The 23,797-nt window shown below is 28.9% G+C and overlaps 1 protein-coding gene across 4 annotated transcripts in view; it reads right to left on the bottom strand.

Moving 5' to 3' along the window:
- Nucleotides 1-5,339: 5,339 nt before the first annotated feature.
- LOC142319069 (luciferin sulfotransferase-like) overlaps nucleotides 5,340-23,797 on the bottom strand; it is a 359,044-nt gene continuing 340,586 nt past the window's right edge. For 2 of the 4 annotated variants that reach the window (XM_075355929.1, XM_075355930.1), the window contains exon 8: nucleotides 5,340-6,613. In XM_075355929.1, the coding sequence (XP_075212044.1) occupies nucleotides 6,491-6,613 (123 nt within the window). In that variant the 3' untranslated portion in view covers nucleotides 5,340-6,490. The remainder of the gene's footprint in view (nucleotides 6,614-23,797) is intronic. The other 2 variants (XM_075355928.1, XM_075355927.1) reach the window with 2 other exon arrangements.

Raw genomic sequence — 23,797 nt, 5'->3', positions numbered from 1 at the left:
ATATATGTAATTTGTTTTCGTTTCTTAACGTTATTTTTTTATAACACCGAGAACTAAAATTATCTACATATTTTTATAAAATTACACGGAGTACGTCTCTCAAATATCTGTAATCGACTTCCAGAACTAGTTTTAATTCTATTGTACCAGTGTTTATTAAACCTTAAAATTGGGTTATTTGAACAAAATATATAAATATTTTAATTTATATCTTGCCCGAAAGTTTTAATTTTGCTGTGACAAATATCAAATAGCCGAGATATATTCTGGTGGGTAATCAATCACAATTCTCACTCTCTCCTTTTGCTCGTTATGATGTTTATTACATCCAACGTCAAAATTGATGTATAAATAAAACAAAAGTCCACCATTATTAACTCGGATTAATTAAATCCAAGTTAATAACAAAAAGTTAATATAATCATTTTATGTAATAAATAATATATTATTATTTAGTATCTTTTTCCCCGATACTGTTTTCACTAAATTTAATTTAATTTTTGCATGACCAGTTTTATTGATATACAATTGATATTTATTTATGTAATGACAACATAGCTTCGTTTCCTATAAGAATACTAATAATTTAGAGTAATTAAAGTGAATAAAGTAAAATAATTGAGATAAATTAAATTTAATTAAAGAGTACATGTTTTTTGAAAGAGTAAAAGAAATTCCTAGTTAAAATTATAAATTTTGAAATATTGGACTCATGACGACCGTATTAAAAAAAAGAAACAACGAAATCCTTGACTAATTTTTCAGGAATAAATTTTTGTTTTTTGGTGAGATGAGTCATGGTGAGACTCAAGCTTTGCAAAAACTCCGACAAAAAAATTTGACCAAAATGGGATATTTTCCTTTTTATAATACATGCCCATAATTTATACTATAAGTACCTATAATTTATACAGTCTGGAAACTGAAGGAATGTCTTTGTTTTTAGAAAGATCTTGCAAAAGTTTTTTTTAGAATGTTGATAAAATTTGATTAAAGGAATTAAAAAAACTTGGTAATAGGATCTTAAACATAGGATTTTATTTCTTTTGTTTATTTTGTTAAAAGGATATTTAGAACGTTTTAAAAAGTTTGGATGGATTTCTCTGTTTTACCTTTAACAGATTATCTATTCAAACATGCCATTGGGTTTTTGAATTTTAATGACTTAATTAAGCAATATTTAGAGAACGGTTGCAAAAATTATTTAAATGTTCAGTAAAAATATAAGGATCCAATATAGGCCCCTTACATAAAATAATTTTCTACTTAAAAAATTTGCACGATTAAAAATATTATAATGAGAAAAATTTTAAATCTTAGTAAAACATTATAGGCGTTACTTGACCCTCAATGACTAAATAACTTTTTTAATCATCGAAATTATACTGTATTTAGACTATAATTGCTAAAAATATTCTATACTACATAAAAAATAAATCGAAGTTTTTAGTAAAATACATTTGGGCTCCATTAGCTGTTACAACTGTCAAGGAGGAGGATAGCTATTCTTGACAGCTAGATAATTTAATATTTTTAATAAGCTCTATGAGTTGAAAAACAGATAAGAAATTAGAAAAATTGTTACATTTTTAGGTAGTTCTCATGGAACATCGATTTTTAAAAAGTTCCTATTTTTCTACAAAAATATTAAAAACTGTTGGATTTTCAATCTTGAATATTAAAGAGTAAAAATATTGATATCATACGAACGGGTGTCATTCAGCTTGTTGTTTTTGGGGTTTAAAAGTTTATTTATCGGTGCATTTTTTTTAAAAAGGTCTTATAGGCCAAGGCCCATAGAAACAAGGCTCAAATTATAACTTACCAAAAAAAATTTGAGTACCTTTGTTTAATGGGTTCTGAAATAAGGACAGAACTGATTTATATATACATACAGTGGTGTCCCACGAAGAAACGGAGAAACTTTCAGGATCTTTCTACTGGAAAAAATAATGAAAAAAGTACATATAATCATAGGTCTGGAAACGCTTTGTTTTTGAGTTACAGCTAGCGAAAGATTTCACCCGTATTTCAACACTTCTAATAAAAAGAAGCTCTGCTGTAATTTTTATGAGCCAAATTAATGAATAAAGTAGGTGGTTTTTTATGTAATTTGAGCTGGGAAATAAGATAAATCTTGTCCTTGAACTGTAACTACTGTAGCTTTTATAATATCCGACGTAAAATACAAAATTCGGTTTCGAAAAACAAGTTTTTTTAGGTTTTGTAGCACATACAATAGCTTTGTTAAATGACAAATGTAAAAAATTTAATAAAAAAACTTGTAGAGAATTTAATTCTGAGAAAAATAATGCAAATATAGTCAATAAAAACTTTTAAAAATCGGTTTTTTATTGAAGCAAAACAGACGAAAAATAGACAGAAAATCGTATTATTCTGTACCTAATAATCATTCTTAATATAGCAAAACAAAATTAAATACGTGAAGTGATAAATGGTAACAGAATAACAAACCTCAGTTACACTAACTGTTCGAATAGATGCAATAGCGTTTCGTATTTTAATAAGTAATTCTTCTTTAGTATTAACTTTTTGCTGGTATTCTATCGTTTTCATATAGCCCCAAATAAAGTAATCTAGTAGCGTTAAGTCAGGTGATCATGGTGACCGATTGGCCGTTGATTGATCCACCACGTCAATCCAGTTTAAGAAATTAGATTCAAGTGATTTGTAACTACTAAAGAAAAGTGTGACGTTGCACCATCGTGCTGGAAAATCATATACATATCTAGTTTGTGAAGGTACATCTTCCAAAATTTATTTCCAGAAAATTAGGCAGCAAATTATTTTTCAAGTAATAAACGTATGCATCTTCCAAGGTTTTCATTGAAAACAACGGTCCCACAACGTTGTCATAAATAATGCCAGACCTAACATTAATGTGAAATCTGTTTCAGAAACTGGTTTTCACAGTACCATGTGAATTGTCTTCGCTCCATAAATAAATAGTTTTAGAAATGAAGATTCCTTTTTCGTAAAAGTGGCTTCATCAGTAAATAAAACTGAATTTACCTATCAGCGTTGTCTAGAAGCCAATGACAGAAGTTTAACCGCTTGGGCTAATCTGTTGCAAATTATGAGCCTTCTACAGGCGGAAAGAATAAAGATATTCTTTCTGTAGAATGCGCCACGCTTTTTTTTGAAAACCAATGCGACATGAAATTCGCCTTGTACTAGTGGCTGGGATACGCTGAATATGCGGAATCACACGATGTTCATCATAACACGATGGTTTACTTGGCGTTCAACAGAAAACGAACACGTTGGAAATGACCCTTTCGTTCGTAAATGCTGATACACCAAAGAATATTTAGAAAGAATGTATTAAAATGTATGTTTATTAGGTACAGAAAGAATAATATGATTTTCTGTCTATTTTTCATCTGTTTTGCTTGAATACAAACCTAAAAGTCTTTATTTAATTTTTGTTGGCTGTATTTACATTAATTTTCTCAGAATTAAATTCTTTAAAAAGTTTTTTACTAAATCTTTCACATTGATTAGTCATTTAATTTAACTATTGTACTAAAATCCTAAAAAAAAACTTGTTTTTTGACACCGAATTTCGTGCTTTACGTCAAATATCTGAAAAAGTACTGGAGTTATAGTTCTAGTTCCAGATTTATCCTATTTACTAGCTTAAATTACATAAGAAACCACCAACATTTTTCATTAATTGGGGAAAAAAGTATAGTAGGGCTACTTCTTTGAAGAACTAAAATACAGGCGAATTCTTTCGCTAGCCACAGCTAGAAAACAAAGCGTTTCCAGACTTATGTTTAGATGTACATTTTTCTTTATTTTCACCAGTATAATATATCCTGAAATTTCTCTTTTTCTTTGTGGAACTCTCTTTATATAATCAAATATTTCTGCTAAATTTCAACGTTTTTGATCAACGGATTTTCAAGATATATGGCAAAAACTGTTCGGAAATAATATTGAACATTCCATGAACATTCCTCTATATCCGATTGACTTAAAAGTTTAGAATTATTTACGTCACACTAAAGCAGAATTTTCTGTGTACAAAAGGTCAAAAATTAAAAATTGCAAAAATTACTCCTCCATCTCTTTTAATTTTGTCCAAAGTTAAATACTAATCAATCCCCATATATAGAAATTTATTGCGATTTTCGAAGAATTTATGTTGAACCAGTCCAGAGACATTAATAATAAAAATACAGAGCAAAACGTCTACATATATGCATATATTATGTGGAAATTTCTAAACTTTTTTTTTGGATTAAAGGTTTCTTAAAATACCAGTACTTACAAAATCTCTTATATCCAAAAATTTTAAGATACGCTACTGCAGAAGCATAAAGTTATCCCAGAAAAAGTAAATAAATTTTTTTTTATTTTTTCAACATTTTATTAAAATATTAAAAATTACATTTATATAATTATCCTGATTATAATATTAATCAACGATGTAATACATTAACAATTTAAACATTATAAATAATATATTAAAATTAAATACACAATTTTATAATATTAATAATGAAAATAAGTATGTATAACTAATATTTATTTTTTAATTAATATTATAATATTTAAATATATTACAAGTAGAGTTGTATAATAATAATTTACCACAATAAAAACATAGATGCACAATATATACCCAAAACAGATAGAGTACATAATTAGAAAAAATATTATTTTTTAATTATTAATAATGAAAATATAAAGGAAGAGTTTTAATTTTATAGGTAAAAGAAAAACATACATAATTGTATAATGTATTTTAAACGCAGTATTAACTACAGCTATAAATATAATTCCAATGCGTGTATGTATTTGCTTCTTTTAAATACATTGAAATTGTAAGACACCTCAAGGATGATCTGTATAACATATATTGGATCTGTAGTTTTAAAATTTGAACCAGTTCCTTAACTTCATCAAACGATCTTTCGGGTAACAACACTTTTCCCCGAGAAATGATTCCAATTTCTCAGGGAAAAGTGTAAAAAATACATTGTGTAATATACATAAAAATAAATGTTATACATTTTTATAAATAATATACATTTGTTACCGATAAAATTACTGGTTAGACAAAAAGAGAGTCCAAATAAACTTATTGTTTAAGTAATTAAAAAACATTTTTTATTTTAAATATAGCATAAACAAAAATAACGTTTTTTTTTTTTTTAACTGTAATATTTTATTTTTTCTACTTATTATATAACTGATTAATTACAACATAGAATATTTTATGTAAAAACTAATTAAAACCATAAACAGTGTTAACATAATTTAAACCATGTACAATGTTAAAAAATTTAACAAATTGCATGTTATAATTATATTGAACTTTTCTAAATTTATACAATAAAACAATTTTTTTTTTTAAATATTTTTTTATTTTATTTAGTATAAAAAACATATTATTAAATTACTTCATTATAAATAAAAACATAAAACAAATAATAAATATAATAAAAATTAAAAGATATTGATTACAAACTAAATTTCATTATTTGTAATAGTTTACCTTAATCCTAAAAAATTACAATATTGAATATTTTATGTAAAAACTAATTAAAACCATAATTGAAATCAAAATAAGTGTGATAAATTTTCATATTAGAGGCTTACATTATTAATCAAGAGTACTAGTAATCATCCTGTGCATTACTAATATCTCCACTCTCTTAACAAAACCAAAAAATAACAACTAAATTTTATTTTATGGTTTTGTAACCTTGATTGCGTACTATGAAATTTTAATCTCATTACAACGTATGCTTATACAACAAAAATTGTTCATTTTTTTTTAAAAATTGATCTTTCACAAATCGTGTTAAATCATTAAAATTTAAATTTCTATATCAGAAAATGATTTTACTATTAAGTAAACTATCCTACTACTGTATCATATATTTTACAAATATAAATAATAACTATTACATTTTTTTCATTATTTTTATTTATTTTTTATTTATTACGTAACACATATATACTTACACTTTGATATATTATTGCATTGTAACAATGTAACATTGTTATACATTAAAGTGTTTCTTCCTTTATGTAGCCTAAAAACTTTTGTACAGCGTACCTTTATCACAATTTTTAATATAACTAATGAAGCGTAAAAAAAAAAAAATAGGTATAACTGTTTTTTCTTAATTTAATTTTTTTTTTAATTAGTTTACTTTTATTGTAAGATATTGTTTTACTTACTATTATTTAAAATTCAGTTAGATTATTATAATAAATTATTTTATTTAAAATTACCATTAAGATAAAAGTAAATTTAATTATGAAATATATGTAATTATTATTAAATCGTTTTTTAAACAATATATATTTCCTTTTATTAGGCTAAAAAATATTTTTTAAAAAATGTAAAAATAAATAAAAGAACAAAAAATAAGCAATTATCATTAAATATTGAAGACATTTTTAAATCAAGTAATCACCCTTTTTTCAAGCTCTTTTTAATATTATTAAGTTAAATCTTGTTCGGCCAAATGATATCCTTTTCCGTAAAGTCAGTTCCACTCAATTTTTCTTCAGTCCATTGCTCAAATTTTTCAACAAGTTTCTCTGACATTTCTTTTCTCCAACCACCAACCTGAACAAAAAAAAAATAAATAAAAAAAATTATATATATATATATATAAGTAATTATAAATATTGAAAGAATTTTTATTTTTTATTCGTTTTGTTATTAAACCTATGCTTTAATATATTTTGTATAATTCTAAATAATAATCCGCTAGAACAATTTTTTGCAGACTAATTCTAAAATAATCCTATTGGCTGGGTTTGAACAACCATATTATACCGGTATAATATCGATAATCTGATACAAATAAAAGTAGATAAAGTACTTGAGTTTTCACTTGAGGTTTTATTTTTAGAATTTCAATGTTACTTTCCTAATAAGTGGTTAGTTTTTGAATTTATCTGAATTCCAACCGATTATTTTTCTCACGACTTAATTTAGAATTACATACTTTTCTTAATATAATATTTTTATTATTACAACATTAAAATATGTATATATCTCTGGCTAAATAGTCAGTGTTTCAAAATACTCCATTTAACAATTATATTTTGAGGATGGGTGATGTTTCCTCTTTGTAATCCTGTGTTTATCCACCGGCTTTGTCTAGTGGTGAACGCGCATTTCCAAACCAGCTGATTTGGAAGTCGAGAGTTCCAGCTTTCAAGTACTAGTAAAGTCAATTATTTTTACACGGATTTGAATACTAGGTCGTGGATACCGATATTTTTTGGAGGTTAGGTTTCAATTAACCACACATCTCAGGAATGGTCGAACTGAGACTGAACAACTTCATTTACACTCATACATATCATCCTCACTCATCCTCTGAAGTATTATCTGAAAGGTAATTACCGGAGACTAAACAGGAAAAAGAAAGAATCCTGTGTTTATTCTCGAATAAAATGTTTTTTTGCTGAGGAAAGTAGGCGTTCAACAATGTAACGTATATTTAAGTTAATAGATGGATATCAAGTTATTGTTTAATAATGTGTTTCTAATTTTAGGTAAAATTAGTCTTATTTCTTACAGATTTTAATCTGGATGGGCGCCAACTTATTTAAGTGGGATTTAAGAATTCCTTTTATTCGGGATGTGTTTTCAATTAATAGGTTGCGGTCCTTTGATGAAATATCCTTTTCAATACATCCATGTTTTTTTCTGGTTCTTTTAATCCTTTCTAATTCTGTTGGCTTAATCTAATCCTCCTAAATTCACGCTAAAAATTCTGAAAAATATTTGGAGAGTCAGTACGTCCTTCATATGGTTTAGGTGCATCAATGGCAAGTAGAATTTTCTGTGGACAAATCCCGAAATATTTACCCTGTTCAATGGCTTTACATGTTGGCCAAAACATGGAATTCTACGTCCTTTTAAAATAAAAATTAGAATAATATTCTACTATAGACTAGGATTATCAAATATTTTTATTTACAAAGAGAGAATGGTTAATTATAGAAAAAAAAATACCTTAAACCAGTGCATGATGTGTTTTAATTGACTACTAGTAATTACTTTTTCTTTATCTTTTCTGTTAACCGTAAATTAATAAAAATGAATGTTTTCACATTTAAATAGTAGGATAATATACTGTTATTATTAAAAATATTTTGATTTACGATTAATGAACTCTAAAATAGCTTTCTGCTGTTTTAAATGACTTTCTACCTTCTACAATAAGGTAGTGTTTCTGTTTTTCTTCCGTTCAGAGCTTTCCCAAAATTGTAGTTATCTCAATCGACAAATGGAAATCGACGTTTAAATATTGAATCGAGTATATCTTCTGCTTTTAACACAATTTTTTTTTGTATTTTCTTCATAAAAAAAAATTATAAGAGACATGGAAAATTGTAATGAAGGTTAAAATAGCGCGATTCAGCTCTCTTTAACTTGTCAGTGGTTATTTTGTTAAGTCCAGTTAATAAAATTACCAAACATATCTTTCAATTGTTAAAACAATATCATTTCATAAGATCAAATTTGAAAAACTGTTTAAGAGAGGTAGTCATTACAATTTAACCCTAACTTGCATAGTATTATATAAGTAGGCAACTACTTATATAATATTATATAATTGTTGTTTGGATAAACAACAATTAGTTGTTTATCTTTATTTGTTTTCATAGAGAAAAATTCCGGGGAAATATTGGTATATTCAAAGTTTATTCAAAATGTTTTAATTCTGCATCTAGGTTGAGGTATTAGGCAAGGATGCTGCCTCACCCGACATACTGTTCAGCATTTATGTTGAAGTTATAAGGAATATATTAGAAGAAAGAGTTGAAGGAATAAGTATAGGAGAAGAGAAATAATGTGTAAGGTTTGTTGGTGATACGGTAATTCTAGCTGATGGCCCACATGTGCTTAAAACATTGTTTACAACTCTGAAGAAGGAATGAAAGAGTATGGAATAAAAATAAATATAGGAAAAAAGTATTGGAAATAAACATTAAAGAGGATTTAGTGGTAAGAACATGGAAAGGAAAAATAGAAGTAAAAAGTTATAGATATTTGGGGAACTAGACAGATGACTGGAAAAACGCAGTGGATGTAAAAGAAAAGGTAGTCCTGATAAAGGAAGCCTTCAGTTAGAAAAGGAAATTGCTATATAGTAAAAGTCTAGACATTGAATCGAGGAAGAGATTAGCCAAACGCTATATATGAAATGTCTTGTATGTAAGTGAAGTATGGATGATGAGGAAGAGGGAGAGAGAGAATAGATTCTTTTCAGATGAAAATATGGAGAAGGATAAAGAAAATAACATATAAAATTGAAACACGAGGAAGTAATGAAGAGAATTAAAGGAAAAGAGCACTTATGCGGGAAGTATATTAAAGAAAAGTATATTGGTTAGAGGAATTGGAGGAATCTTGGTAACTGCAATGGAAGGGTCTGCAGCAGGAGAAAAGAAAGCGAGGAAGAATATTAATAAATGAGATGAAGATTATAAACTACAAGGAGACGAAGGAAAAGGCTTGGAATAGAAATAGATGGTGACAGAGGAGTCGTAAGGGAACTGCCGTCAGGCAAAATACCAGATAATGATGAGCTAAAAACGGTTACGGGGTGAAATATTATAATGTTGTCAAGATCGTCCGATTAATGTTAGCGAAGCAATCAATAAAAAAAAGTAAGGCTGAAAAATCTTTTGGCCTGGAATTACCATCTGGTTACATTTATAAATATATTGTGATTATGTAGTTGAATTTTTAAATTATATTCTTCATTGAATCAGTGCCTTCTAAATGTATTATTTTGCATTTTATACAATGAATTTAAAAACCTACATTACAATTATAACTATGGCCTGTTACATTTTTAGTTTTTTTATAGAAATATATATGATTCTAAAAAGTCAAGAAAATAGATTACACATTGATTTTTGAGAGCATAGGAACAAAGGTTTTTGATGCAATTAATGATTCAGTTTAGTTGGTTAAATCGAAATGAGTGGCTTTTCAAGAAGCTTGTTTTATTTACTTGATCGGTAACTTTTCTAAAAGAGACAATACTTAATCATAAATATTTTAAATCTGCATTGATATATTGAGAAGTAGAAATCTACTGGAATCTATTATTTTAATATTAATGATATTGTAGGAAAGATTAATTAATAAGCATTTTATTATGAATTAAGTGTAGATGTAGAACTTTATAGAACGAAAAAATGTATACACTTGTTTTAAAAGTAAATATTTTAATAATTCAAAATTTTTAATACTTTTTTTAGTGCAAATCAATTTTACAAAAATTTTTAGGTAAATTAGATGAGTAAATTAAATGGCTTGAATGAGAAACTTTCCAGTGAAATTTCTAAAAAGAATCTATCTAAGCTAAAATATACGTTATACATATGAAAAATATATCACAGAGTGACAAAACTGAAAAAATAGTATGAAGAGAACACAACGAAACATAATCAGCTATTCTGAAAATATAGTGACGATACGAAAGACAATACTTGGGGAAAGAAACTCCTACATTAGACGTCACACATTATCTCCTTGATACAGATATGGGCACGTTTCAAGCATTTAATACCCTCACTATTATCTTGTAAGTTCACAAATTTCCTTCCAAACCACAGTGACTGTGTTATGCTTAATTAATCTATTCTGAAACCGCTGGATAATCCCAATGTTGCTTTTACTTTGAATATTTATTTTATTTTTTATATAAAAATAAAATACCTCAGTACCAAAAACTCTAAACCATTGAACAATATAAATACTTTAAAGAGTGATGGAAAATATTTCACTACATCATTTTAATCCATCAAAAGTACAATTATTTTTAATTGTTATATGTAATTAAAAGTATATCACCCAGTGGCTTCATTCACAAGATGATGGCAATTTTACATCCACATTATAATTCTTTATTTTTTTTGATTTGAAAAATATTTGCTGATCCCGATAAAATTTCAGTATTATTTTCAAAGTGATAAAGAGATAAAATACTTAAACTGTAAAGAAGTAAAAATAATTTCTTCGCAAGTAATATCACTAGATCATAATTAATAAAAACGTCGTGTTAGAAAGTGTTTGCCAATTTTTTTTTATAAACTGATATGTTTTTAATTTTAAAGCTTTTATCATTTTTGCAAAATTTTTTTAATTAAAATTTATAAACCTTTTTTAAAGACAAAGAAACGCTTTTATAAAATGGATTAATTCATAAAATAAAGAGATATTAACAAAAGTACAGGGCTCATTTCACACATAAATAAATGGACCGTTAGGCTAAAAAGGTTTGAAAAAATAATGCTTGCATATATACTAAATTCTTACCCGGCTATAAATTATTATTATTATTTTTACTACTATTGTTATTATAGTCACTCACTACTAACTTCCTTCTGCAAAAAAGGAGTGTGAGTAGTAAGATAAAAGCTGAATTCTTTATCAGTAGTTCAAAAAAGATTTAGTAGTAGGTTGTCGTGAATTTTTTTAAGTTTTAAGTTAATACGATAAAAGTTTTTAAAAGCCGTCATTCTGAGAAAGCATTAAACAGCTTTTATTTAAAGAGGCTGCAAAATATTTTTATGATAGTAGAATTAGTCTTCAGAGCAGTACATTCCTAGAAAAATTATTCTTGAAAAAATAAATACTTTAAATACGTATATAGATATTGTATTAATAAGCTATTCAAACTTTATTAAAAAAATACATGGGTGATCGAGACCTATATCTCAAATTGCGAAAGGAAGTAAAGAAATTTTACAAATTAAAAAAAAAGTGTCGCGTGTGCGTATATGTATATACTATCAACCCCGTCGTGGCTTCTGCCTCGCAATAAAGTTACTTGCGTTACCCGTCGTGTTCAGCGGATATTTAGCCGGCCATCGCTCACTTCGTTTGCTCTTCCCGCCTAACCATGGCTCTGCTTCTTGGAACACGTTGTATTCCTTCAATTCTTTTGTGTGAGAATAATAATGATAAATCAAAATTAAAGCCTGTTCAATTTTATTAAAAAATTATCAGTGTATTGTAATTTCTTAGAGCAAGAGTGGTCAGTAAAGGACCCGAAACTTTAAGAATGTGGATTTCAAAAGAAACCCACATAAAAATGTGGGTTTGAAATCAGTTGGCCTCTATGTTAAAAATATTAGTTTAATTGGTTACTGGTACTTCGTACCGATCAAAATGTATTTTTCGTGTTGTTCTTAGCGTTACCCGATAAATACCACTAGGAAGAGACCGGGCTTCGTATCTAATTATTTTTTATAATTTTTTAATTACTTTTTTTAATGATTTTTAGTCATGTAACCGGAAAAAGGTGCAGCCAGTCGGCACATATAGTAACAGTGACTGTGTTGGTTGAGCCACTGCGTTATCACCGTCGCAACCCTTAAAAAATCTATATCAAAAAAAATAAAAATAAATAAATAATTTTTAGATAGTTATTTGAAGAGTATTTGCAAGTCCCAATTTAGTAAAAAATTCAGTTTAGTATAGTCAGAAATGAGGAAAATTAGCAAACATTGTTAAAATATTTTTACCTTTCTTCACCCCTTCCAAGGTAGAATTTAAAAAAATACAGGAATTGGTTTTTGGATATTCATATGAAAATTACACACACCAAAAATCAAGTTCATATCTTCATTTGTTACAGAGAAATTAAAAAATATAATAAATTTCATTGTTACTTCATTTTAACTCTTTACACTCGGAATTTCAAAAAATCCTTTCTTATTGTGCACTTACACCCTAAGAAGAACTTTTATAGAATTTTTCATCATTTTTTTCTTCATTAGATCTGCTGGGCGTTGATGAATCTGTCAGTCAGGACAAGTTGCTTTATAAGTACAGATATTCGTATATATATAATAATAATAAGTATTCTGCCCAAAAACAGGTTTTTCATGGCCGCCCTCCATTCGGCCCGATTCTGTGCCATCCGTTTCATTTTATAGTATCTTCCTTTCCTTTTTATATTGTCTACCATTTTCATTCGTCTCAGACCTCTTGCTTTCCTCCCCGTTACAAATCCCTCCAATGCCGTCACCAACAGGCAGTCACATCTCAGCCAATGTCTCAACCAACTGAATTTTCTTCTTTTTATTATTTCAATAATCGCCCTCTCTTCTCCAATTCTACAAAGCACCTGCTCATTCCGAACTCTCTCCGTCCAGTTGATCTTTTCCATCCTCCTTCAAACCTACATTTCAAAGACCTTCAATCTTCTCTCCTCTTCCTTCCTAATGCTCCATAAAGGGCCACATTCCACAGAAAATATTTCGCAAGTTTTTGCCTTAGTCTCATATCTAGTTTGCTACATAGCACTCTCCTCATTTTGCTGATTGAAAAAGTCTGTTGGTTTTATATATATATCTTAATCATAAAAAAATCCTTCGTTTGTGTTTGATTTATTACTGCAATTTAATTTAATTTTTTATTTATATTTTATATGTCGGAGAGGCGAGGAGATTTGTCAGGGATTCAACGTTTTGTGTTTCGCTCATTTTTATTATTACAAGTGGAGAATATATAAGATTATAATAAAGTTCAATTAATAAAAATGAGTAGATAACTCGTACAATGAAACAATTACAAATGATAACTATCACTTATCAATAACTCAGTAGTACACGAATTACAATATAAGATTAATTCAATTTAGAATTCAAACAATACCAAAACAACCTGCGATAGACCGAGGCTCAGGGAAATAACGAATTCGCGATCACCAGGACGTCCGTTCGATCTGGGTTCCAAAGCAAGACTACCTTTTCTCAATATTCTCAAATAATATACCTACTGCATATTTCCTTTTCCTTATTAATTTTATGATACCCCTATCGTCCTGGGATCCCGACTACGTTGACAACCATGTGCCTACCTAGGCCTAAGCCTACCGCAATAAAACAATTTAAACCTTATTTTACAAAATATTACAAGTAATAGTACATTTCTTAAAACTACTAAAAATACAGATATTCTAAAGAATATTCTCATCGTTTTGTCGGAAGATACTCCACTGTACTTTATTCTCCGACATATATATATATTTAAATAAATAGAAATTTCTAAATTCTATTTTATATAAATAGAATTTCTATCGTAAAACTAAAATAAAGTATTAACGATGTTCTGTGACATCTCTTTCTTGTGTTATTGACATAAAACGGTCAAATCAGTGAAAGTCGTTAAAAATCTGCATAAAAACTAGATCATTAATAAGTTTTCTTTAAGTTCAAACTTTATGAACAGTTTAGTAAATTTAAGAAATTTATACAGCTAAATTTTGTTTTGTTAAACCTTGAGAGTTTGTAAACAAAAACCTCTTTCGTGAAATTACTTTTATTTTTTAGTTGAACGGTGCTTTGATAATTTAACTAAGATTCAACGTTGGGAAAAATTAAATAATACAAGCCTGATTGTTATGTTAGACGGATTGTTTTAATTCGTATCTTTGTCTTAGTTTTCAAAACTTATTTAAATGTATAGTAAGGTTATGTCTACAATTAATTTACAAAATCTATACTCAACTTTTAAATCTATATTATTTTAGATTTTTATTGTGAAAAATATTTCCTTTGGTATTAAAAAAGACTTTATATTTTTTAAAAAAACCATTTTCAATCGTATTTTAAAACATCTCATTTACTATTTTCTCTTCTCTCCACTCAACAAGTTTGGTTAATTATTTCATTGTAGGAATGAATATATTATTTGTTTTAAATTTTAGTCACAGTTTAATCATAAATTAAAAATATTTTCCTTTTTAAAACTATTTTATAACTATTTCTTAGGATTGGTTTGTTTTAAGAAAAAAATATAAATTTTATACTCCTCAAATGATTTAAAATACAAAATAATCTTAAGTAAAATGAATAAATTAAGTTGGTTTTCATAACACTTTTATTGAATGTCCATTTTCATTATCATGAATTATTTTAGTCTGGATTTATTTTCCCATTGCACGCATCATTTTACTATTATCTTTATATACTACAGTGGTTTTTCTGTTAGCTATAAATTTAACAGCATCTGATATCTTTTACCTCACCTGTCACTTCTTCATCTCACTATTCTCTCAATTACCTGCTTCAGCAAGCATTTTCTTGTCAAGTAGTTCGTTTTTCTATTCATTATTTTTCTTAGGAGAATTTTCCACCTCATTCTTTCCATTTTTCTCCAATATTGGTATTTCAAAAGGTTCTGTTCTTTTACATCAATTTTCTCAGATCACTTATCTTCGGTGAATATCGTGCTGTGTTCTCAACAAAACATTTTACATCGTTTTATCTCTATTTCTTATTTTTTTATAAACTCATTCGCTTTCTCTTTTTTTTTTGTATAAGATATTATTTTGAATAAAATTCGTTACTTTTTTTTATTTCTATGAAGGAAAATATATTTTCGGACAAAAATTTATTTTGGATATATAAAAAACTGATATTTCTAAATTACTTAATTTCTCAATTTCTTCATTTTCATTCAGTATACTAATTATCTTTGGTTTGCTTTCTATAACCATACTCTTAATTATAATGTGGATCTAGAATAGTTCATACGCTTTTCTACCATTTTCAATACACTTTTCTTCCTATACAGATATAATTCTTTCATCATCCGCCAATAATACAACACAAGTGGAAAGATGTTTAATGGACGAATCTTCTTCCTATACTAATCTCATTCAATTTTTAATTAGTTAATTTAAATTATTTGTGAATTAAACCTTTCTTATTTTAAATGAATTCAAAGTTTCGTTTCTTAAAATTCACGATTGGTTTCTTCCAATCTATTTGTTTAAAGCTTTTCTTAAACTGATGAGTAATGCAAAAAAGTTTATTTTTTTACATATTTTGATATTACAGGTAATATGTTTTCTGTACTGTGAACATTCAATATACCTTTGTACGGTTAATGTTGGAATCATAATAGGTGTAGGTAACCTTGTATGAATCATAATTGTTGCAAAAATTACATGGAGATTTTTATGGTTAATAAATACCTCATTTACTTAAACGGAAATATGAAGAATGAAATAGTTTTTTGTTGGATTCTTTACTATACTTTTACTTTTTATTGGATTGAACTCCCATCGTAGAGTTCTAAGGTTCAAATCCTAGTAAAGGCGTTACTTTTATAGGGATCTGAATACTAGATCCTGGATATCAGTATTCTTTGGTGGTTGGGTTTCGTTAACCACACATTTCAGGAATGGTCTACCTGGGACTGTACAAGACTACAGTTCATTCAAATTCATACATATCACCCTCATTCTTTCCCTGAATTAATACTTTAACGATGGTTCTGGAAGCTAAACAGAAAAAAAGAAAGATATTACGATGACAAGACTAATTCAAGTGATGTTTAATCTTATGTGGAGATATCCTCAGCTAATGAATGCAGAGATTTTATTTTTATCTCGACCGTGGGAACTGGCTTGCTTTATATGAGCACATAGCCCCAAGGAAGACTAAGAAGAAATTATTCACTTTGCATTTTTCCGCAATCTTTGTTCGCATGATCTTTACCAAAAAAGTAGACATTGTGTACCACGATCGTTCAGTCTGTAGTGTAGTCCAAATGATGTTCTCTGGGTTAATCGCACCAAATTCTCTTTGGCATTCTTCACTCTGCTGCAAGGATATGAACACCATGTGTTACATCATGCGGTATACTACTTCCTGTAGTTATCATATTCCGCGAGGTCTTAGTGTTCGCGCGCACAGATATATCTTAAATCATCCGTTACCGTTAAAGAACTTGGTCAACTCGTAACCCAGTTCCCCGTGTTTTTGACACAACCATTCCTAAAGGTCAGGGATCAGTCGATAGGTCCATCTGCCTTTCGTCGACTGATTCCATCCATCTATCTACCTGCTGACACGCAATGCCTCAGCATCTACTTCCTTCGCCTCTTTACATCTCTATCTCCTCCCTCTTCCGATCGAAGTGAATAAAGGGACTGGCTGGATAATGAATAAAATTACTTTAAAAGAAAGTAATTCTGATTAGTGCCTATTGAATCTCAGTTGTTTTACATGCGTCATTGGTACAAGGAAAATTTAGAAAAGTAATTTAAAACAAAAAATTAATATATCTCTTTTCTTTCTGTTGATAGAAAATGCATTACATATATGTTTGGAATATACTCGGATATAGTCTGGAATATATTCTTCCATAAATGCGAATCTTTGGTCGTCTATATCTGTTATGCGCCGAAGTAAGTTAGCATACCTTCTCGGCATCATAACGTAATTTGCGCCTAGTCGCAAGGATATCAATGAGCTTAATACCAGAAATAATCAGGACCACTCCTCGAGAGGCAATACTACTAGCACCAATTTTACACAATAGGAGATCCTGGACACAATATTCGTAACACAATACTCTCAACACAATATTCGTAAAACATTTGTACCTCATTCGATGAGCCCAGGGAATCATTGTATCAGTTAACAGGGAATATTTCATCATTTCTTGAAATATACTCATTACTAAAGTTAAACCGTATCTGAAAATCTTTGTTTATTTATTAGTGCGTTGCCTTCTAGTGTAAATGATTTAAAAATTCTAGCAGTTTAAAAAATCTCCCCTATAAAATATAATAAATCTTTTTAAACTGTCTTATTAATATAAACATTACATCGTTTAAGCTACTTTTAAAAATGCCCTCGGAACCAAGTACAGTTTTTTTCTTATTATTCCAACTTCTGAAACTCTTGGAAGGGTAAAAAAACCTATTGTCAAAATAAAAACAATATAAAAATGTCTGCTACAAGGTAAACTATTTTTTAATGAATATATTTGTGCTACATGATATAAGAAAAACGACTATTTAAAATTTGCAAAAACGTTTTTTTTTAACTTTTTTAGAATTAAGTTTCCCAATACGTTCTTTTAAAGCAAACTTTATATGAATAAATTTAAGGAAATAATAAATTAATAATTTTTTAAATATAGTTCTTACTGATTAGTTACACGAATTTAAAAAATTGTTAATTTTTTTTAATATATAATGTACGAGTATTATTACTTTTTTCAGTCATTAATAAATAGTATTATATTTAAAAAATAAATTTTTGTAAAATACATTTTAAGTAAGTCGAATTTGAATCATTTCTCTCTATTTATTCACGTTATTGGTTTATTCTAAATGATTTCGAGTTTCATGTTCCTGTGTGTATACCAGCTCAATGGTATACAGTTCCTAGAAGTTTTGGTACTTATATTCTGCATAAGCTTACTTAACGTACTTCGATAATAACTCAACAGAAATCAAGTTCCATCAAGTCAAACTTCTGAATAAAACTTAAACCATTAAGTTCATGTTTGGTTTTAAATATATTAAAGAAAAGGATGTACTAAAATTCCTTTACAATTTATAAAAATAACTAGTAGAAAATGTTTTGACGATTATTTTCCTTGATATTTTACTCAGGTGAAAAATTAAACATCGGATATTTTAACTCAAAAGTGATAAATCATAATGGTTTTTAAGCTTTCTTTGGTGTTAGGAGAGCAGTTCACGGTGGTTAGTGGCTTAATTTCACAACCATGCGTGTTCTATGTAAGGATACATGCGAAGCTATATGCTGTATGCTGCACTTGTCTGAGCTTATCGAATCAGGTACAAATGTTATACGAATATTGTGTTGAGAACCCGTCTCCAACTGCTTTCTATAATTGTTGCCTATAGAACTGTCTCTCAAAGAGTGGTTCTATTATTTTTGGTATTAAGACCATTGATATCCTTGGAACTGAGCGCTAATTACGTTATGATGCCGAGAAGTTAGGTTAACTTACCTCTGGGCGCATAAAAGAAAGAGACGACCAAAGTTTCCATTTATGGAAGGTCAGACTGAATCGTCCGATGGCCGTTCTAGGAATAGTATTTTTCCCGATGTGAGAAGTATGCAGGTTGTTAGGTGGATTTCCCTCATTCGGCATATTACACAGTTTCTTTCTGAACATGGCGCTTTTTGAGATAGGTTGGCCAGATTTGGTTTTATTAACTCAGGCTTGTGTCCGGAGTGTAGGGCCATTGGTGATCTACACCGTCTTATACGTCTGCCCCACGTACAATCTGAACGTACCAAGGTAGTTAGAGAGCTTGCGAGAATCAATTCTAGTTTTGATGTGCAAGTTAATTGGAAAACCAAAAGGGAATGGAACACAGTTGCTGGCTTCCTGAGATTCCTAGTCCTGCGGAGAATGGCTGAGGGGTCTCATCCTTTATGGATTTATAGATAGAATAACCCAGGTGATTAGGGGCCCGGCTGGGTGCTTACTTCGCAAAGATAAGCGTTTTGACATCGAACCCCGGTTAGCTGAGATGTTCGTTATTAGGATGCGAAAGATGTATTGAGAACTAACTCTATGATGGAGCTGCGGTGCCAGAGGGTGTAGGCCATGACTTCGTTCACGAAAGCGGACCAAAGCAGAGAGAGATGAGTTATGTTTTCATTAGAAGCTTATTAAATCTGTGAATTTGTTTCTTGAATTTTAAGTAAATCAATAAGACTATAAGTAAGTTGAATTGTAGGACAAAGTTGATGTTGCAATCAAAACTTGATTTGTTGGTATGAGTATAATATTTTGGTGTTTAAAAGCTCAATCAGTTAATGATCTGAGTGTTTAGTCTAATTTAAGTTAGATATGGGAAGAGTTTTTGTGTGAAAGTTTCGGTGTTAGAAGAAGGCGCGGGGATCGTGCTTTTGAAAATCGGTTAATTTGATCGTAGAAGGTTGGTGGTCATGGTTGGAAGAAATTATACGAAGGCGGTAGTAAATTGTGTTGGAAATGTCTGCCGAGGCATTTGCATAGGTGGCATCCTGACAGATGCCAAATTGATTACAGTGTTGTGTTATCAAGATTAGAGGGTCTACTCGTAAAAGACGACCTCCAGTAAAGCCCATCAGGGCTAGGAACAGAGAGAGTGGTGACTACGATCGTCAAAAGCCGGTTGTATCCCCTATGTACCTGGATATATCCTTATATCTAGAATTAAGATTTTAAAAAAATGTTATAACAACGACACACTTGCATGGTTGTTGTATTATTATTCTTTGTTTTTCATTATTCTTTTATCTCTAATATGTTTTCAGTATCTTTAATCTTAGTTGATCAGTTAAAATATACAGTTTAATATTTATACCATCAGGTTATTTCCTGGTTACTTTCTTACGTTAACGGAATATCTGTGCTTGTTTAGCATGCGAACTGCCAGAGATCTTTCATAGATTTTTATTCTCGCCAGTCACTGTTAGAACTTTAATTTCCCACATAATAAATCTAACATTCTTTTAATTTTTTAAAAACATTTTTTTACATACAAGATGTTAATAAAGTATGAAAATCTTTAAATTACTTTTCAAACGTTTAACATAAAAAGTTAAATTTGCTAAATCTAGCAAATACGTCTATCTCGAAAAGATCTATATAGTAATGAGATCACCTCACCGTATGCAGCTAGAGGACCCCGATTAATAGGGTGATTAAAATATTGTAAGTGTAAATAGTTCGATTATAGTAGGGCATTGAAAACAAATTTTAAGTGAAAATCTTCATGCTACAATAACTGTAATAAAAGTGGTGGCCATTTAATGTTTTTATCTTTCGAAAGTGTGCTACGTTATACCCTGAGTAGTGGTTTCATAGAAAAAAATAGGTCGTTTTGACGTAGGAACATATCATAAATTGTATTTTTTTAATGATACACTGTGAAACACTTGTCTAAGCGATATCATAGACCACTTTTTGTCAATTATTTATGAAAAATATCAAATAGGCTCAATTCTGGTTAGGGTTGGTCATAGCTTGAAATATTTTATACCAAAATCTTTTGTTTTCAACATTGATATTTTTCACAACTTCTCCCTTTCCTCTGAAAATCATACAGTTCCCTACTCTATGGAGACCCCCAGGAGGATTATGTTGCTCTCACCGAAAAATAGATCGCTTAGAGATAAAAGCATTTACTAATCCCATTTTTCTACATTTAACAGCTGAAAAGTTATTTGAGGATTTCAATAAATTATTAACGCATTGTGGATATGAATATATCGAAAAAATTAAATACGCACTGCTTTTCCACTTATTATTTCATTGCCAGGATAGCTAATATACTGAAATTTTTTATAGATATTCTGTAAGTGTATAATGAAATAAAATTGTTCTTATTAGCGTTATCTAAAAGGCTAAATTAAATAATGGTTTAAATTAGATTACAATGGAATATGTAACATTTTTGTTTAAAAATCAACTTATTTCATCTTTCAGTAGGGTAGTTTTAGTAAAGTTTTTAGATACTCGAATTAATATTTAGAAATATTTCTTAAAACCATCACTAAAGGAGAAAATCAGCATTTTTAAGTTGCATTCACTGATATTCGTATGTCTTTTGAACCTGTTATGGTGTAAAATTCAATCTAAGAAATTCTAGTGTTAGATGAAACAGAAAAAAAAATTGTTTTCTCCTTTAAACTTCCCCGAAAAACGGTGAAATCGAAAAAGAGTAGATTTCATGTTCATGTATTTTTTTTCTATTTAAATTTGTTAAAATAACAATTCTGTACTGAATGTAATACCAACAGTATGTGAAAAAATTTGAAATTCCTTTTAACGATTAAAACTGTTAAATAAATTAAGCTTAATTTTTTATAATCCCCGCGAATATTTCTAACATGTCGAATAGAAAATCAGAATTTAAAACAAAACTAATTATTATATTTAAAGAAAACGTGTTTGTGAATTCTCTTGAAAACCCTTTTTAAGAAGATGAAACTTCATATAAGGAGGAGTATTACAATTTAAGTTTATATTCTAAATATACGAAAGACATTTAAACAGGCAGAAACTTCTTGTCGAGGTAGTAAATCTATTTATGTATTTTCAAAATGAGAAAGATCTGAAAAACGTACCCAAAAAATAGTCTCATTTCCTGAGTTGCTAAAAAGTTAAATTTTTGGCTAGTTATTTGCAAATGTTTTTTTTTTTTTTTTTTGGTGGTAAAAGGTAACCAAAATTTTAATTTGATTAACAATTAAACTAGAAGTTAAAAGTTTGCTTCCGAAAATTAAAAATTCAGAACCTGCAATACGAACGAGGAAGTTTACTTCAGTTATTTCATATATATATATATATATATATATATATATATAACTATTTAAAAATTATCTAATTTATATAGATAGTCAATGATTTTTTTTAATTTCTATTTTTAACAAACCTTTTATTTTTATCTTTATTATTTTTCTGTGGTGTGTGTGTGTGTGTGTCACACACAGAAAAGTTTTATATATATATATAACTGATTATTTCGTCATAGTATAGATTTGATTCCTCTTCCTTAACTGTCAGTATTTCATTTATTTTCGTTTTTGTTATATTTTGTCACTTCTTGTTTTTCTTTTCTTTTTTCTTTTTTTGTAGACGTTACAAAAGAATTCATGTTTTTTGGTAAATGTCATTTAATAAGGTCAAAATGGTTCAACATTTTGATATATATGGGAAACTCGTGTTTCATAAATTGCTTTTTGTTTTGCTCTTTTTAATGTTCATACTCCATTAAAGTATATATTTTTTTTTGAAGAGAAGGAATGTTTTTACGTTTAATAAATATTTATCAATTCACTCTATTATAAGCATTAAACATGATTTTTGAAATAATATATATTTGCAATGTGTTGTTGTAAGCTAAATTGTTCTTTTAATTTTTTATCACAGCTGAGAATTTTTATTAAAATGTCAAAGATATTTTACTTAACTGGAATTTAACTAATCAGAATTCGGTTAAGGATAAAAATACATTTATTTAAATTTGAACTATTTTCCTTCGTATTCAGATCTTTCAGCAAAAGATTTCTGGTACTTTTTCATTTTATGCCCTTCCTACTTTTTTCACAGTTTTTCACGTAAAAATTATTTAATATAGTATATTTTTTATAATAACTGATGAATAAATCATTAGAGAAAACACACTAACATGCTGTTTTATACCGGTTAAATACATTAACATATATTCAAGGATAATTAGTCAAGTTGTTAGTGAGCGAAACGAGGTTGGTGTCAAGTGAAGCAGTAACGGATTGGAAAATGTTCCTGAAAAAGGTGTGTGTGTGTGTGCTGATCATTTATCAAAAAACCTGAAAAAGTTAGGTGGTCTAGGAATGACGGTAGAAATAGACGAATCCTCATTGTCAAAAAGAAAGTACGATAGAGGCAGAATTCTTCCAAATCAGTGGGTATTTGAAGGTATTTGCAAGAAATTTATATGTATAATCTAACCAAACTTAATCTACGCTCTTCGCTCGCTAAACTTAACTAATTAACAGTAATATTTTGATTATTTAAATAATAAATTCAGTTAATATTTCAATTACTGAATTTTTTTTTCCTTCCTTATTTGCCCCGCCACCCACAGCCGGACACATACTCGAACAGAAACTCAGCTCTGGGGGTGCCTTTGCCTCAAACCACCTGGGAAGTAACCCTGGACCCGGCTATGCCGTTCCCAAGGTCACACCCAGGCAGCCGGGACTCGGTCTTTTCTTGCTATGTCTCAAATAAGGAGACCCCCGAAGGGGTACTCTCACCGGGACTCTGGTCTTTACGTTGCCTCGCCTCAATTGGAGAACCCCTGATGAGATCCCCCACCGGGACTACGGTCTTAATTTTTCCGGGAGCGGCTTCTAGTACCCTACGTCCGGTGAACTTGACATATTTACACTTGATAGGACACATTCAAAATGTGATTACTAACACAGAGAAAAAGATCATAATGCTAGGTGA

Source organism: Lycorma delicatula, chromosome 2, assembly GCF_047948215.1.
Source record: "Lycorma delicatula isolate Av1 chromosome 2, ASM4794821v1, whole genome shotgun sequence".
Taxonomy (NCBI): domain Eukaryota; kingdom Metazoa; phylum Arthropoda; class Insecta; order Hemiptera; family Fulgoridae; genus Lycorma; species Lycorma delicatula.
The sequence above is the reverse complement of the archived record's forward strand: the minus strand, read 5'-3'. Positions and strand labels throughout refer to the sequence as shown.